Here is a 14615-nt window from a genome sequence, read left to right as displayed (position 1 = left end):
GACATGAAGAGTTAGTAGAGTAAAATTTAAAAGATTGCACAACCCTTATCTAGGGTGTTGAATTTGGAATTTACAAAAAGGCATTTTGGAGATCATTTGCAATATGTTGAAGAATATATGATTTTTTTTATAATAGAAAAAGCCCTGCATGGTTGTTAAGATGGTTCATCTCAACATTCGGCGCACAAAAACTCTCTTTAGAAAATCAATTTCAACGGTGGAAGATCTACCCTAGCTGGGATTTGTTGAAGATAGTTCAAAATCTTGTTCTTTGTCACTTGTCAATGAGGCAAAAAATAAAGTTCTCGGCAAATATCAAAGATAAATTGGCAACTTCTCAGGAAAATATTAAAAAAAATTAAAATGATTTAAATGCTTTTTTTACAAAATTCAATAAGGATATACATCTAATAAGTCAGTAAATGAGTAAACAAACCAAACGAGTTAATCTAGATACATATAAATATACTATGTAACAAAATTGCATCCTCATGTGGAGTGTTGATGGATGGCAATCATATTCAGAGACTCTAAACTCTAAAGCAAACTAGAAATTTAAAAAAAAATTGTGTAAAAAATAAAGCAAATACAAATGTCAAGAATAATATGAAACTAATCTACATCTTCCTCTTCCCCTTTTCACTAAAACGAAAAAGAGTTTAGAAAACTTACTTGTGAATCTGAATTTGCTTGAAAATCCTCTTTGAATTTGCTTCGAATCCACTTGTGATAGATCTACATGGCTGCCAAAAACTATCTCTCTGCTAAAACCCCTCTCCTCTCCTCGAAACACTCAAAACTGCAAATAAACAATGAATGGACAAGTCGTTGGGTGTCTCAATTTTAGTTGTGCCACCCAAGAGAAGTAGTTAAGTTATTACGAGATGTTATTAATTTATCGCAAAGAAGTGGCCAACTTATCGACAAGAATATAAGGTCTTCTCAGCTTGAATTTCTCTCCAAAAAACCTTAAGTTTCCTCGTTTCGCAAAAGTTCTCCCGAGAAGTAGAGATATCTGCCACATCTTGAAGAGGTTTTAATCTATAGTTCAAATATCTCATAGTGCATTCAAGTTTGAGTTACCACTCAGTGTGGTTTCTTTCAATGGAAAAATTGCAAGATTTAGGATATATCGCTACATCTTTAGTATGGTAAGAGGGAATGCATTACTCATATAATTTGGTATAGAACTTAAATATATGTGAAGCTGACTGAGATTTTTTGAAGTTTGGGTTGTTATTGTTCATCATTAAACATCCTAAAATGGATTTGTACTTGCTAACTTCAAAAGTTTGATCTTTTCAAGTAAGGGTTTGAGCTAGTCTTTAGCATGAGCTATTTGATTTGGTTTTGGATGGTTTAAATCATTATTTTGTTGGCAACACTTCCTTGCTGCTAACATGGAGAGATGAACAAGTGGTTGGTATGTGGGCCTACCTCGTAGGCAGATTTAACATTATTTTTATTGTATGAATACTTTACCATCTAATGCTCCTTGATTTTGTTATTAGAAGGTGTAAATCCCAATCTTATGTGGTGGGTTTGGAAGATTGTCTCTGAAATGTCCCCTTTTAGCTAGTACATCAATAAATAAATAAAATGCTAGCCTATTATCTATTCTACCCATAGTCTAAAGCATTGAGTTAATAAAGGGGATTAAGTGTTTAATTCTATTAAAAAAGGAAAAAGCTATAGTTATCAGTAATATGAATTTGATTATTCGTTGGCAATAATTAAAAATATTAAAATATTTTTTTAGTGTTCATCTTAGTCTTTAGTTTAGTAAGTAGTTTCTATTTTTGTCTTTTGTTCATGATTGTTTCGAAACAAAAACATTGTCTTTGTAAATCTATATGAGGAGCTTTCATCTCCTTTGTTTAATACAACAATAACATTGATTTATCATAACAAAAAAAGGGGCCAACTTAAGTTATTACTTTAAGTCCATCCTAGGCCAAGGGGGTGAATTATTAAATGCGAGGCAAATATTATAATTTGCCCAAGTTGCTATATAAAATTATTAGAAGAAAGAAATGGATAGCATTTTGACTAAGGGTTTCTATAAAAGGTTCGATGGGGGTTTGGGAGTCTCATTCTACTATGATATTTAAATTTGTTACTTGAGAATTTCTCCATTGTTGTTGGTTTGACATTAGCAATCATATTTGAGGATGGAAACACTTGGATATTCATAGGTTGGACGAAAGCCCAACACTACCTTAGAGATTAACTTGTGTCAAGTTCATTATTGAGCAGAATTCTATTGTTTAAACAAATTTTGGAGGAACATTCATGTTGTTTAGCATTGTGATAGCAATATATTTGATGTAATAGTCATGCATATTTTATATCGGAATCATTACCAATAGATTTGTGTTTTTAATCGATTATTTCCTTGGAAATCTATCTCATTTCCTTGCATGTTTAGATTGCATATTGTTATTTTGTAATGAAATGAAGCAAAACATGTCAAGATTCAAATATTCAAATTAGATTTCAGAGAGTATCCAAGTTTGGGATATTCCAATCTCTCCTCTCTTACTTTGAAAATGAAGTTCTGTTGGTCCTTGGACATATCTTTTGTTGGGTCAAGTGTCATTGTTTTTGCAATTTTTTAAGAAGTCTAAGGTCAAAATGTGTTAATGCCTTCCCTAGAAATAAAGATAAATAGCAATAAACAAAATAAAGAACACTAAGACATAGAAAGACACAACAATTTATCTTCAAAAAACCCTCCAACTTGAGGGGAAACAACCCAACCACACCAAAAAACAACCTCTTTTAGTAAATAATAGAGGTCTAATGTAATGACCCCTTCTCAAAGGATGTCAATAGCTAATGTTTAACACTCATTACTCGGTGATAAACTAATTAAATTAAAGAAAATATTACATAATTCATTATGTATTTTATAGTTTTTATGTTTAAGCCTTTAATCGTTACTTCCCTCTTAAACTCACCATAAGGAGAGTGTGGATTTACTTGTCATAGGGCGCTTGACACCAATATACTCTCTGGATTTATTCCACCTTTCCCTACACAACATCACCTATAAACTCCTTGAACTATAACGAGAGAATAAAGGATTCAACTTAAAACAATCTAAATGCTTTGCTATCACAATTCATATACATATAAATCTAATTATAAATACTAATTATTACCTATAATCCCATTAACATAAAGTCCCACAAAGATTTCTTAATTCTTATATAACAATTATAAATCAATATCTTATTTAAAGACTTTATATATCATATCTAACTTTTATATATATATATATATATATATATATATATATATATATATATATATATATAATTAAAAGACTTAGATTTTAGTAAATAAAATAATTCAATAAAAAATCCACTTCTAAAAATTAAATCTGTACCACCTTATTTATTCCCATATCTTTTTAGTTGTCTAGACCATCCAAATTGTTTGGCTCAAAATTCATTTTATTTGTGTCCTATAATTTCGGCCCTCCTATAATTCGGGCTACTTTGTCTCCCTTTCGGTACTATGACTTGTTTAAATTTAATTAATTTGAAAAAATGTTTGTAACCCACAATTGATATTTAACCTTTTTATTATTTCTATATCCCTTATCTCTCCATCCTTACAGCCACATCATCCTATCTTCTTCCTCCTCTATTTCCTTATTATCTCCCTGTAATTATACCTTATGACTCACTATTTTTTTCTATTCATAGGACCCCACTTAAATAGGGTGGGCCTATCCTCAAAAAGTTGTATCACTTTATACATGGTGATTAGCATCAGTGTTTAGGAAATTGCTTTTTATATTATTTGTTTTAGTTAAATAATCATAGACTACAATTAAGATTCTTTAGTATTTAAATTATAACATTCATTTTCTTAATTTAAGATTGGTTTATTTTCTTAGTTACTATTAGTCATTAATGTCTAATATATTCATATATGTTATAATGATTTAATAATTATTTAGTCATTTACTTTATATGCTTTAATCATTTTTTTTAAATACTTATTAATTGAAATATTGTCTCTTACATCTTCTATTATGTGATATATTAATGGATATATTGACAAGGTGTTTATGTCTTCATATTTCAACCATTATGATCTAATGTTAAATTTTATTATCATATTTGCTTATATCTTATTAGCTTTACCATTGTCTCTTATTATTAGGGTTCATGACATCTAAGTACAAAGCTTCTAACTAAATACAAAACTCATCACACAAAGAATATATATATATATATATATATATATATATATAGAGAGAGAGAGAGAGAGAGACTCTTCATATCGTAACGAAAAGTCTCTTCATTTTCCAAATGTGCATCTCTTCGTAATTCCAAACGCACGTCTCTTCATACTCTCAAACACATGTCTCTTCATATTTCCAAATATATGAAAGAGCACCACATAGATAATCAAGATATCTCTTGCAACTAGAAACATCAACACTCCCTCTTATCAAAGGAGACATCATTTGCAAATTGCATGTCATCAAGATAAACATGATGGCTACACCCACATGTGTCAAAAAAACTTTATTACAAGTTTTCCCAACATGATATAGTCATCTCAGCATGACATTCACCATGGCTACTCCCAGAGGGCAAAAAACTAAAAACCTAAGTCATGTAGTCTCACACAACTTCCACCATGGCTACTCCCATAGAGTGGAACAAGGGCTTTCACCTCAAACTTCTCTCTCAAAGACAAATGCATTAACAACTGATTAAACCTTGAAATTCACCCTCATGGAAAAGAGCTCATTAACAAGGGATCACACCTCAAACTTCTCCCTCAAAGAAAAAACGCATTAACAAGGGATTGCACCTCGAACTTCTCTGTCACAAAGAAGAACTCGTTAACAAGGGATTGCAACTTGAACTTCTCCCTCATAGAGAAGAAATCTTTAACAAGGGCTTGCACCTCGAACTTCTCCCTCACAAAGAATAACTCATTAACAAGGGATCACCACTGAAATCCAATATAACTTGATTAGGATTTAGATAGGACCCAACTCTTCAATCACAAATATGAAACACTATTTTGAAGGTAGCACCTAGCATTGCATGCACTTGGAACTTCTCTTGCAAAGAATTACTCATTAGAGCATATACAAGATCATTTGAACTTTGGGACTCATTTAGTCGAGATTCCCTCTCAACAAGGCCAGCATACTCACAACTTTGATAATCACAATAAATTAATTCACTCTGATGGTTGACCAAACAAGGAGCTTTTGTAGTCCTACTATTGCAAAAGTTTGTATTGTTGCAAAAGTTTGTTGATCCTCTATGAAGGCCTTGACACTCTCAATTTGCCACACAAGCTCCCTTTGAATCTTAATTCCTCTTCTTAGAAGAAATTGGTCACCTGACAATCCGCAATTTTCCTATTACTAACCCTATGAGAGCAAATTATGTCTCCATTTTTCAACTTGCATGACCTCTTAATAGATTGCATCAATTTTGTTCTTCACTTGACTGCAATCTCTAAGTATGCTCCTCAATCCATCTCGGAAACATTTAGAGAGATTAGTAATAGTTCATAAAATCAATCTAACATCAAGAGAAATACCAGTGCTAGAAGCATACATAATTCACTATTCTAATGCATGAATTAACAATCACATAAAAAAAATCATGAAGATTAAATACTATCTCTTTAATTGTCTAATATCTCACACAATCCATCGATTGTAACACAAGCGCAAGCCATAAGACTTTGCATGAACACCTTTGAATAATTATTGTCATGTCTTTACTTCCCACGACACAAATAATTATATAATCATCTATTGATCATACACTTGACCCAACATGAAATTATTTTGTGGCATATTCCATACACATTACAAATGGTACAAAATTATGCTTCAGACATGAAAGAAATCATAGATTACTCCACATGCAAAGTTCTTGTTGTAGAGAAAAATCCAATATTACGGAGAGACTCATCTTCCCCCCTCGAAGATCCTCAAAGACACATCTTGGAGACTTTTTGCATCTCCGAAGACCTCAAAAAAGGTTCAAAACTTCACGAAAGACTCTCCAAATGACTACAAGTCTTTGAATCTAAAAATTGAATTCTCCTCATAATCTCCTGAATTAAATAAACTTAAAATACAGTATTGAATTATTTTATGTATTTTGGCCCTCGTTTCAATGATTTTTTAAGCAAAACCAATGGCAATTTAAATGATTTAATCATTTAAGGCATTTGAATATTTTATTTAATACCTTAAAAACCATTACAAACATGTTTCATTTTTATTCCATAATCCTCTGAGAGACTTTTTGCGTCTCTGGAGACCTCAAAAAATGTTGGAGACTTCACGACAAAGTCTCCTGAAAACTCCAAGTCTCCAAATCTAAGAACTTCTCCTCAAAATCCCTAAATTAAATAAATAAACAATATAGTATTAAATTATTTTATGTATTTTGGCCCTCATTTTAATGTTTATTTAAGCTAAACCAATGGCAATTTAAATGATTTAATCATTTAAGTCATTTTAATATTTTATTTACTACCTTAAAAAAAATTACAAATATTTTTCATTTTTATTCCATAATCCCAAAATCCAAGGATGTCAGAAATATTTTATTTTAAAAACATCAATCTTTATTTTTATTTTTTTTATTCCCAACCCTACAACTGACAACAAAATTTGTAATTTGTGGATCACGTAGATGATAGTATCATCATCATACAAGATACTAGATAGATTTCTGACTTTTGTTTACACTTCTATGTTTTTTGTTTGCATATCAGCAATTTGGCATCAAACTATTTTTGAATTTGAAATATGAATATGTAATGATAATCTCAGTAATTAATAATCTGACATGGAGATGATCATATGCAATATTTCGAAATCAGATATGACTAAAACATATGTAATGTGAGTTTTGAATTATTTGACTCTATATTGATATGACATTACTACAGCATTTAATTTAGTCTTTTAGTTTTACAGTTGTACTATTTTGTATGTAGCAATAGACTCTTTAAACTACTAAAAATATTGTGGAAGATTCAAGGAGAATGGTAGAAACAGATCCTCACTTTTCCAGTGTGAAAGCATTCTGCAGATATATAGGCTTGTAGGAATGGTGGTGGAAAACTTAGAAGTGATGTGAAAAAAAGAAATCTCCATATAATCAGCATGTTCACTTCTGCAGAGGGGTTGAATCAAGGACACCAGAAGGAATTTGTTGAACCTGGTGTTTTAATCTCAGATTAGGCTTGTGTTGTTTAAATTTCCTTGTTACAATGTCTAGTTTGGTTATTTTTGTGTGGGATAGTATGCAATAGCTTATATCTTTATAATATATAGCAGGAACAAACAAAGCAGCTTGCAATAGATTTTTTACTAAAACTATGTGAGCCCCAATAGAACCCACGGCTATGTTTATAAAAAAGAAGCACACTACTAGGACAAAAATGGCAAGCAAATTTTGAAACTCCAACTCAATTCACGGAGAGCAAATTTTGGGGAGAACCTAAAATGATAATTGTTCAGAAAGCTTCATTCCACATATGACTTACCTCATTTTGATGACCTGCTACTGATTGTGCTGGCTTATTAGGACCAGATGTACGCAAGTCCCAAATCAGCAAATTGCGATCATCTCCAACAGACCCAAATAGATACTCATGCCTTAAATGCCATGCAACATCTTCAACTACTCCATCATGAACCTGCATTAATTATATCATGGAACGGTGTTGACTCTTGAAAAAAGCAAAACACTTTTGACATTAAGAAAAGTTGCAACCCCAGAATAAATCAACATTTCAAAGGCCTGAAAATTTTTAATTGACAGGAAATAAATGCTGGTCGTGTAAAGGCCTGAAGCTTATCTTACATCCGAATCAAGGAACTTAAAACCAAATTTACTATGAAAGACAACAGCTAAACTAGCTTGCCTTAGATATTTGTTGATCTTACCTTAAATATTTGTTGAGCCTCAAGTACTTTATTTTTGGCAGGAGTATTAATGTCCCACAAACATATTTGTGCATCATCTGAACCACTCAATAGATATCCATGCTTAAAAGGGCTCCATGACAAACCATAACCTTCTGTATTATGACCTCTCAATCTAATATCAGGATTACAACCACCATCTTGAGGCGGCTTCGATGGATGTTTGCTGTAATCGAACACATAAACTTCTGCACTAACAGTTTTGGTAGCAATTATGAAAGGATTTTGTGGCATATATCGGGCTCTGTTGACCTCACCGTCATGATTGATCTGTTGTATAACTTGGACCTGCAAACAAAAGGATTGCTGAAAAAACTAGCATAGAAACAAGTGATGTTTTTTCTAATTAACTATAGAGCAAAGCATTTTAAAACCAGCAGCCCAAATTTGGCAAAATTGTTGTCCATGCTCAAAAGGCTAAAATAGAATAGAGATCTTTAATAACACTAATCAAAATTTATCCATGCTCTTAGCTGAGAACAAATAAAAGTATGAAACTTAAGTTGCAACCTTGCAAACCAAACTAATAACATAAATCTACCTCAAACATTGTAAGGTACGGCAGATTTATACAGCTTCCACTAATTCTGAAATGTTAAATTTTGAACCAGAATAACATAAACAGAGAGCAGATAACTTAAAACAAATACAAAATCAGATGGACACAAAGATTTACTCTGGGAAAACCCTCCACTTGAGGATGAAAAACCCAGCCACACAAAAGGAGTTATTTATTGTATAATAACAAAGTCTAGATACAATGCTCACCACTGCTTCAGACTTCACACTCTAAGAATTATGACCAAAACTCTCTAAACAATATAATTAGTCTCTGTTGAAGAATGCTGATAGCCGAATCAATAATCCCCAATAGAAAGCAACAATATACAGAATAGATAACACACAGAAATGTTCAATAGTTATGCTAAAAATACATGCTGATCACAACACCCTACAGATGCTATACAGTAATCTCTGACTACAAAAAGAATAAGCAGATTTTCAAGTACTCTGCAACAGCATGGAAAATAACAAAAACCGCACCACCAAAATGTAATACCAGAATAACTAATCGCTGAGAATCAAAAAGTAGTTACTAGACAGTGATCCTTTGTAGTCTTCAACAGCCACATCAATGTAAGTCGGTGACTCAAAGACCACGAAAGAAGACTATTCGAGGCCCAGCTGTATATGACCTTTCATCTGCTGAGGACAATTTGACACTCATGAAAAACTCAAAAAATAAACATACACTAATCATTCACAATAATCACACAGTAACAATGACTTTTCAGAAAACAACAAAAACTGCTGCTTTCGACTTTCTCCAAAAAGCATAGTAGAAAAGCTACCAATTTCAACTGAAATATATATGACACCAACTCAAGAGAAGAACAACACAAAATTAGTCTGTCATGTCAAATGAGTGCATTGCCATTATACAAGAGTGTGACACTTTTGTCTCATAACTGACAAATCTTTTATTGCAAGAGAATATGAAATGCCCAGACTGTTTCAAAGCCTATAGCCAATGGTAGGAAATAAAGAATAGTCGCTGGCAGAGTGAATGACGATCAGCTCACTTAATTTAATATCAAATGTGGTACATACAAAGAAGAACAGGAACCTGTGCAAATGAAATGGCTCTTTCAATCACAGATAACAATTTTAGGTAAGTGAGATATCTCCCGTAGATACATATCTTCAACATGAAAGACCTGACTTGTTTATAATATAATAAACAAGACCTGGTGAACATTAACAAATGATATACCAAATGAAAACACACACAGATAGAAGCCAAGCATTCTTAGAGCTTGTCAAGTCCTTTGATTCCTATCCTCTTTTTCAGAAAATAAAGCTTTATTCGATATTACAACCATAGTAAAACCCTGTGCTGCAGAAATAATTACTGTGCTGGCATCAGCAAACACAGTGATATCTGCTTTTAACACTTCATTCACTCTTATTTGCAGGATGAAGCTCTTCAAAACATGCTACCTCTAGGTAAATATCATCTAAGAAGCTCCTCAAAACAAGTCTGTCAACTTCTTACTTAAAACTCTTCTTAAGCATCAGCCTCAAGCGACGAAAGGTGAATTAAGACCTGCTTGATATAAAATGAAATAACAGTGTGACTTTCATAAACATTAGACTAAAAGTCCAACAGAAACCTGGGTCAAGGCCAAGTCAATTAAATGGAAAATGAAAAGACAGAAAGAAAAACAAATCTCAATTCACCATTGTGGAAGTTAAAATCCTAGATGTACACGTGATGGTCCTATTATAATGAAATGTTGCAAATTTCAACTCCAAATAACATGAAAAGGGATACCAAAAAGTCCTCACCAATCAAAATCCCTTCTTTGCTTGAAAGAACAATAAATAATATGACAAAATTGAAAATTGAATAAAATTGAACTTAAATACCTAACGACCCCAACCAAAACCACTTTAATCTCAATGAAAACCAAAACCATAATAATAGGGAACAAAATCATAAATTCTCATCAACACGACAAACAAAAATCTAAATCCCTTCCAAGATAAGTTGAAAACATTTACTCAAAAAAGAAACAGAACCAACCCCGACAAAAACCATTTCAAATGTCCCTCTTGGATAAATTTACATAAGAGTTTAACCCTACATACCTATCCCACATTTAAAAATGCTGTACCATTTTAGTCCAAGCAACTACCTAGAACATAATATTTAAAAATGGCCCTTGTATATAGCTATAATCATTTCTTCCAGCAAAACCACTTGAAAAAACCATGTTCCACAAACCATTGTATCAACTGCTGCAAACAAAATCCAGATTGTTGCACTATATAATTTATTCCCAGAAGACATAAGAGTACACACAAAAATCTATTGTTCATAATTCCTCTCAGACAAAACCTGCATAAAAGAAAAACATCCCACTAACCTAACCTATAACAGTATAAACCTATCCCACAAAGCATGCATCAGCATTAATACCACCAACCAATCACATTAGCAAGCTACCCATGTTTAAGTAGACAAAGTCCTAGGTCCAGCACACTCGATCATGTGGTAGGGAAAATCAATTACTGAGCCAAATGATAGAAGCAGATTCCACTGGTAAAAGTTCCATAGATTAGAGAAATCATATAGTTTTGAGAGACTACGAATCTTGGGAATACATGCCAAACCCCAAACAAGTGAGAACTAGCAAGTCCAACTGACTTAACAAGGGAGGCTTAACATTGACTTACTAAACGTCCAAAAAATATAAGAGAAAAATTCCTTGAAGGCAGCAACCTGCCCCTCCTCATTTAGAGTTCTGTCTCAGAAGAAAAGTGCAAAGCTTTCATGATTGGGCAATTAACTTTAAGAAATTATGGTTATATTTTTCATGATTTTAATTGTGTTTTGATCAAATTGATTTCCCAGGGTTTTCTGCTTCTTAGACTTCCATTCAAATCTGAATCTCAGTATTTAACTTAAAAAATTCTTGAGGTAAGAAGGACGTGCCACAGAATAATAATAGAGCCAATTAGTCTTCAGATATTTCACAAGGCTTTCGGCAACAGATGCAAGCTTGAACCTATAGGAGGCCTGAAAGCCCCAAAATTACTTTAGATTCAGGCTCCCAAAAAAATCAAGAAAAACTGCAATAATCCAAATCATGATGAAGTGTGTTATTAAATTTGAATGGTATGATCATATGTGGTAAAAGCAAATAGGCTTCAAACATTAAGTTCCATGTTCAAACCCCTGGAAGATAAGTTGGAGGTGTTGAAATCATGTAGATTATTGCATCCAATAAAGTAGGTGCAGCATGATAGATTACAAAATTGGATAAAACTCTGCATTCAACATGTTATGTGTAGCATTAATAGATGTTAAAGTTAAGTAAAATGCTGCATCCAACATGTTGGGTGCAGCATAATGAGATTTTAGAATTGAGGAAAATGTTGCATCCAGCATGCTTGCTGTGGCACGATAAAATGTTGAAATAGGGTAAAATGCTGCACCCAAAGGATGGGTTAGGCAGAATGAAAAATAAATGAAATTGATGAAGAAATATCCCTCCATAGTAGCAAGAACACGGAAGGTTGTCACAAAAAAAAAAAAAATACAAAAGGAACCTTACCAAGCAACATTTAAAACAAAAAACCCTGCAAGAGAATTTGAAATTTACCGAGCAAAATTAAAATCTTCAAAATAGATAGTAAAGATTTTTTTGATCCAAAAAACCATAAGCCTACCGGATGTTGTCTACCCGTAGGATAAAAAGAGGAAAGGGGAACAGGTTATACTTATTTTCAACTCACCAAACCAAAATTACAGGACAAAGCAAAGAAAGGAACCAATCAAATAAGTCCATTATGTGAAAGAGTTCAATCCACTTGGGATCATGATGAAAAATATTACTTCCATGTGGCAATTAAGAGTAAGGCTCGATAGTTAGAGATATAACTGAGAACCAGATCTCATCACCTCGCAAGAAGGAGTAAGGCTCGATCGCAGTGGTGTAACTAAGAACCGGTTCTCATTATCTCAGGTGTGAGACAGGGTGGATGGTTCTCAAAGAGATTGGGGAAGAAGAAACATGTACTTTCTGCAGCAAAGAAGTAGGTGAAACTGAATGCCACTTTATCATTGAATGTGTTGCTTACTAAATTTATCTGTGGTCAATATGAGAACAACATGGAGGAGGGCCATTTCTACGAACTTTTCAAGGAAGCAATCCTTCACAGAAGGTCTATTTCCTGATAAATTTCCAGAGCTGACATTTAGAAGAACATAAAGATGGCTTAGGATATGATTATTGAGCCGCTGGTCATCATTAGGATCCCATATAGATTAAAAACAAAAATAGAGGAAAAACGAAATAACAGAGCCCAAAAACAAAAAAGGAAGCGAAACTACAAAAACAGAAAATAAACCCTTCCCAGCACTAGTTAGGGATTGCAGCAATAAATAATCTTCTGATATACTACGTTCGAATCCTTGAGAAGTTGGATTGGGACGGGAGGCTGTGGCCTCCCGAACTTTTGTCAATACAAAAAGCCAACCCCTTCGCAGATATAACATGGTCAAGTCCTCTAGAACTAAAACAAAAAGAGAAGGAGAAGGAAACCCTACCTTGCCATTAGCACTGCCAAATCCTCCAAACTCACCGCGCTCCTCGTCATACTGCCTGGCATCGTTCTCAGCATCCTCAAGCGGAAGCTGCACCTGCGCCAGCATCAGATAGTTGGGCTCGTTGTCGGAAGTGTGAGTCCCCAGAATCATTTTCTGAACGGAATAATCTTTGCCGGGCGGTTCGTCCCTCTCGGGCAGCCACTGCACCGTAAGCGAGGGCCATTCTAGGGCGTGGGTGATCACCAGATCGTACAAAAATGGCGTGTTTTTCTTCCATATTTTGTACTCCTCGTTCACCAGTCGTTCCTCCATTTCCCCGCGAAATTCATCTTCGTCCTTCGCCATTCTTGAAAAGCAAGACGAGCAACGAGTATGATTTCGTTCTACCGCCAAATCAAGATGAAGAGGTTTATAGATTTTGATTTTAATGCCTGCAATATATTTTTCTATTTGGCGTTGTTTTTCAAAATATAAACGTGAGGGTCGTGCTAGTCATCTGCGAATACAAGCGTCAAAGCCTTTCGGAGGTAAAATATTAAAACCAAAAAACTTGTGGAAACCAGTTTGCTCAAAAGGGCGGGAACAAAAGGACCATGGTCGAACCTCTTATTCGTAATAATGATTGAAGTCTAAGGATTTAATTTGGAGTCAAGGTAAGTGTTGGTATAGAAGTAAAATGTCTTAGTTCTTAAGATAGCTTAAGCTAGCAATTGTAATTAGGTGTGGAAGGTTAAACAGTATATGATGAAGTTTTTGTAATAAAAAAATCAAAAATTCATGTAAGTGTATAGGAGGTTGTTAGTAATGTAGGGGAGGATTTGGGGGAGGAACCTAGTAAGAGTGAAAGTGCAAATTTTTGATTATCTAACAGATTGGTAGGTTGTATGGTTATCAGAGGGAAGAAGTGGAGATTGGTAGATTATGACTCAGAAGAGGACAAGACTAGTGATTGTGGTGAGGCATTGTTGATAGAAAAGGAGGCCTGGGAAAAGAAGATAGTTTGGTCAAATCAACCAATAACAACTTCATGTACATCTATGATAGCATCGAGACTAAACCTTTGGATCCCACCCAATCTGTTATGCTAGAAGAGGAGGATGTTAACTAGAGGAATGTTGATGGTACCTATGTGGACTGGTAGGATAAAATCTAATTACCATAATGTATTAATAATGAAGTCAAATACGTGGCATTATCCTTGGAATTACAAAATTGCATTAATAAACCAATTCGTAACTTGGGCATAAAGGTGGATTCACATGTCGTAATTAATGCAATATCTTAAAACTATTCTCCAAGTTGAAAAACATCTAATCGAATTGACAAAATCACATTTTTATTAACTCAAATCCCAACTTTTGTCATAGTCCACACATATCATAATGAAAGAAAAAAGGTAGATGCATCAACAAATAGAGTCGTCGATCAAGGGCAATTATTGGTCATTTCAAACATGGAAATGGACTAGTTAGGACTATCTTTTGTAGAAAAAATATATTCCCC

At 33.6% G+C, this 14615-nt stretch overlaps 1 protein-coding gene across 1 annotated transcript in view; it reads right to left on the bottom strand.

Annotated features, from left to right (window-relative positions):
* MSI1 (Transducin/WD40 repeat-like superfamily protein) overlaps nt 1-13507 on the bottom strand; it is a 59149-nt gene extending 45642 nt beyond the window's left edge. The window contains exons 1-3 of the mRNA XM_089808565.1: nt 13113-13507; nt 7958-8284; nt 7555-7707 (exon numbers count right to left, since the gene is read on the bottom strand). Of these exons, the coding sequence (XP_089664691.1) occupies nt 7555-7707; nt 7958-8284; nt 13113-13457 (825 nt within the window). The 5' untranslated portion in view covers nt 13458-13507. The remainder of the gene's footprint in view (nt 1-7554; nt 7708-7957; nt 8285-13112) is intronic.
* Between the last annotated feature and the right edge of the window lie 1108 nt (nt 13508-14615).

This window comes from Cupressus sempervirens, chromosome 11 (genome assembly GCF_028749045.1).
Source record: "Cupressus sempervirens isolate cs-2001-9-10 chromosome 11, ASM2874904v1, whole genome shotgun sequence".
In the NCBI taxonomy this organism is placed as follows: domain Eukaryota; kingdom Viridiplantae; phylum Streptophyta; class Pinopsida; order Cupressales; family Cupressaceae; genus Cupressus; species Cupressus sempervirens.
This window is presented reverse-complemented; position numbering and strand designations above follow the sequence as displayed.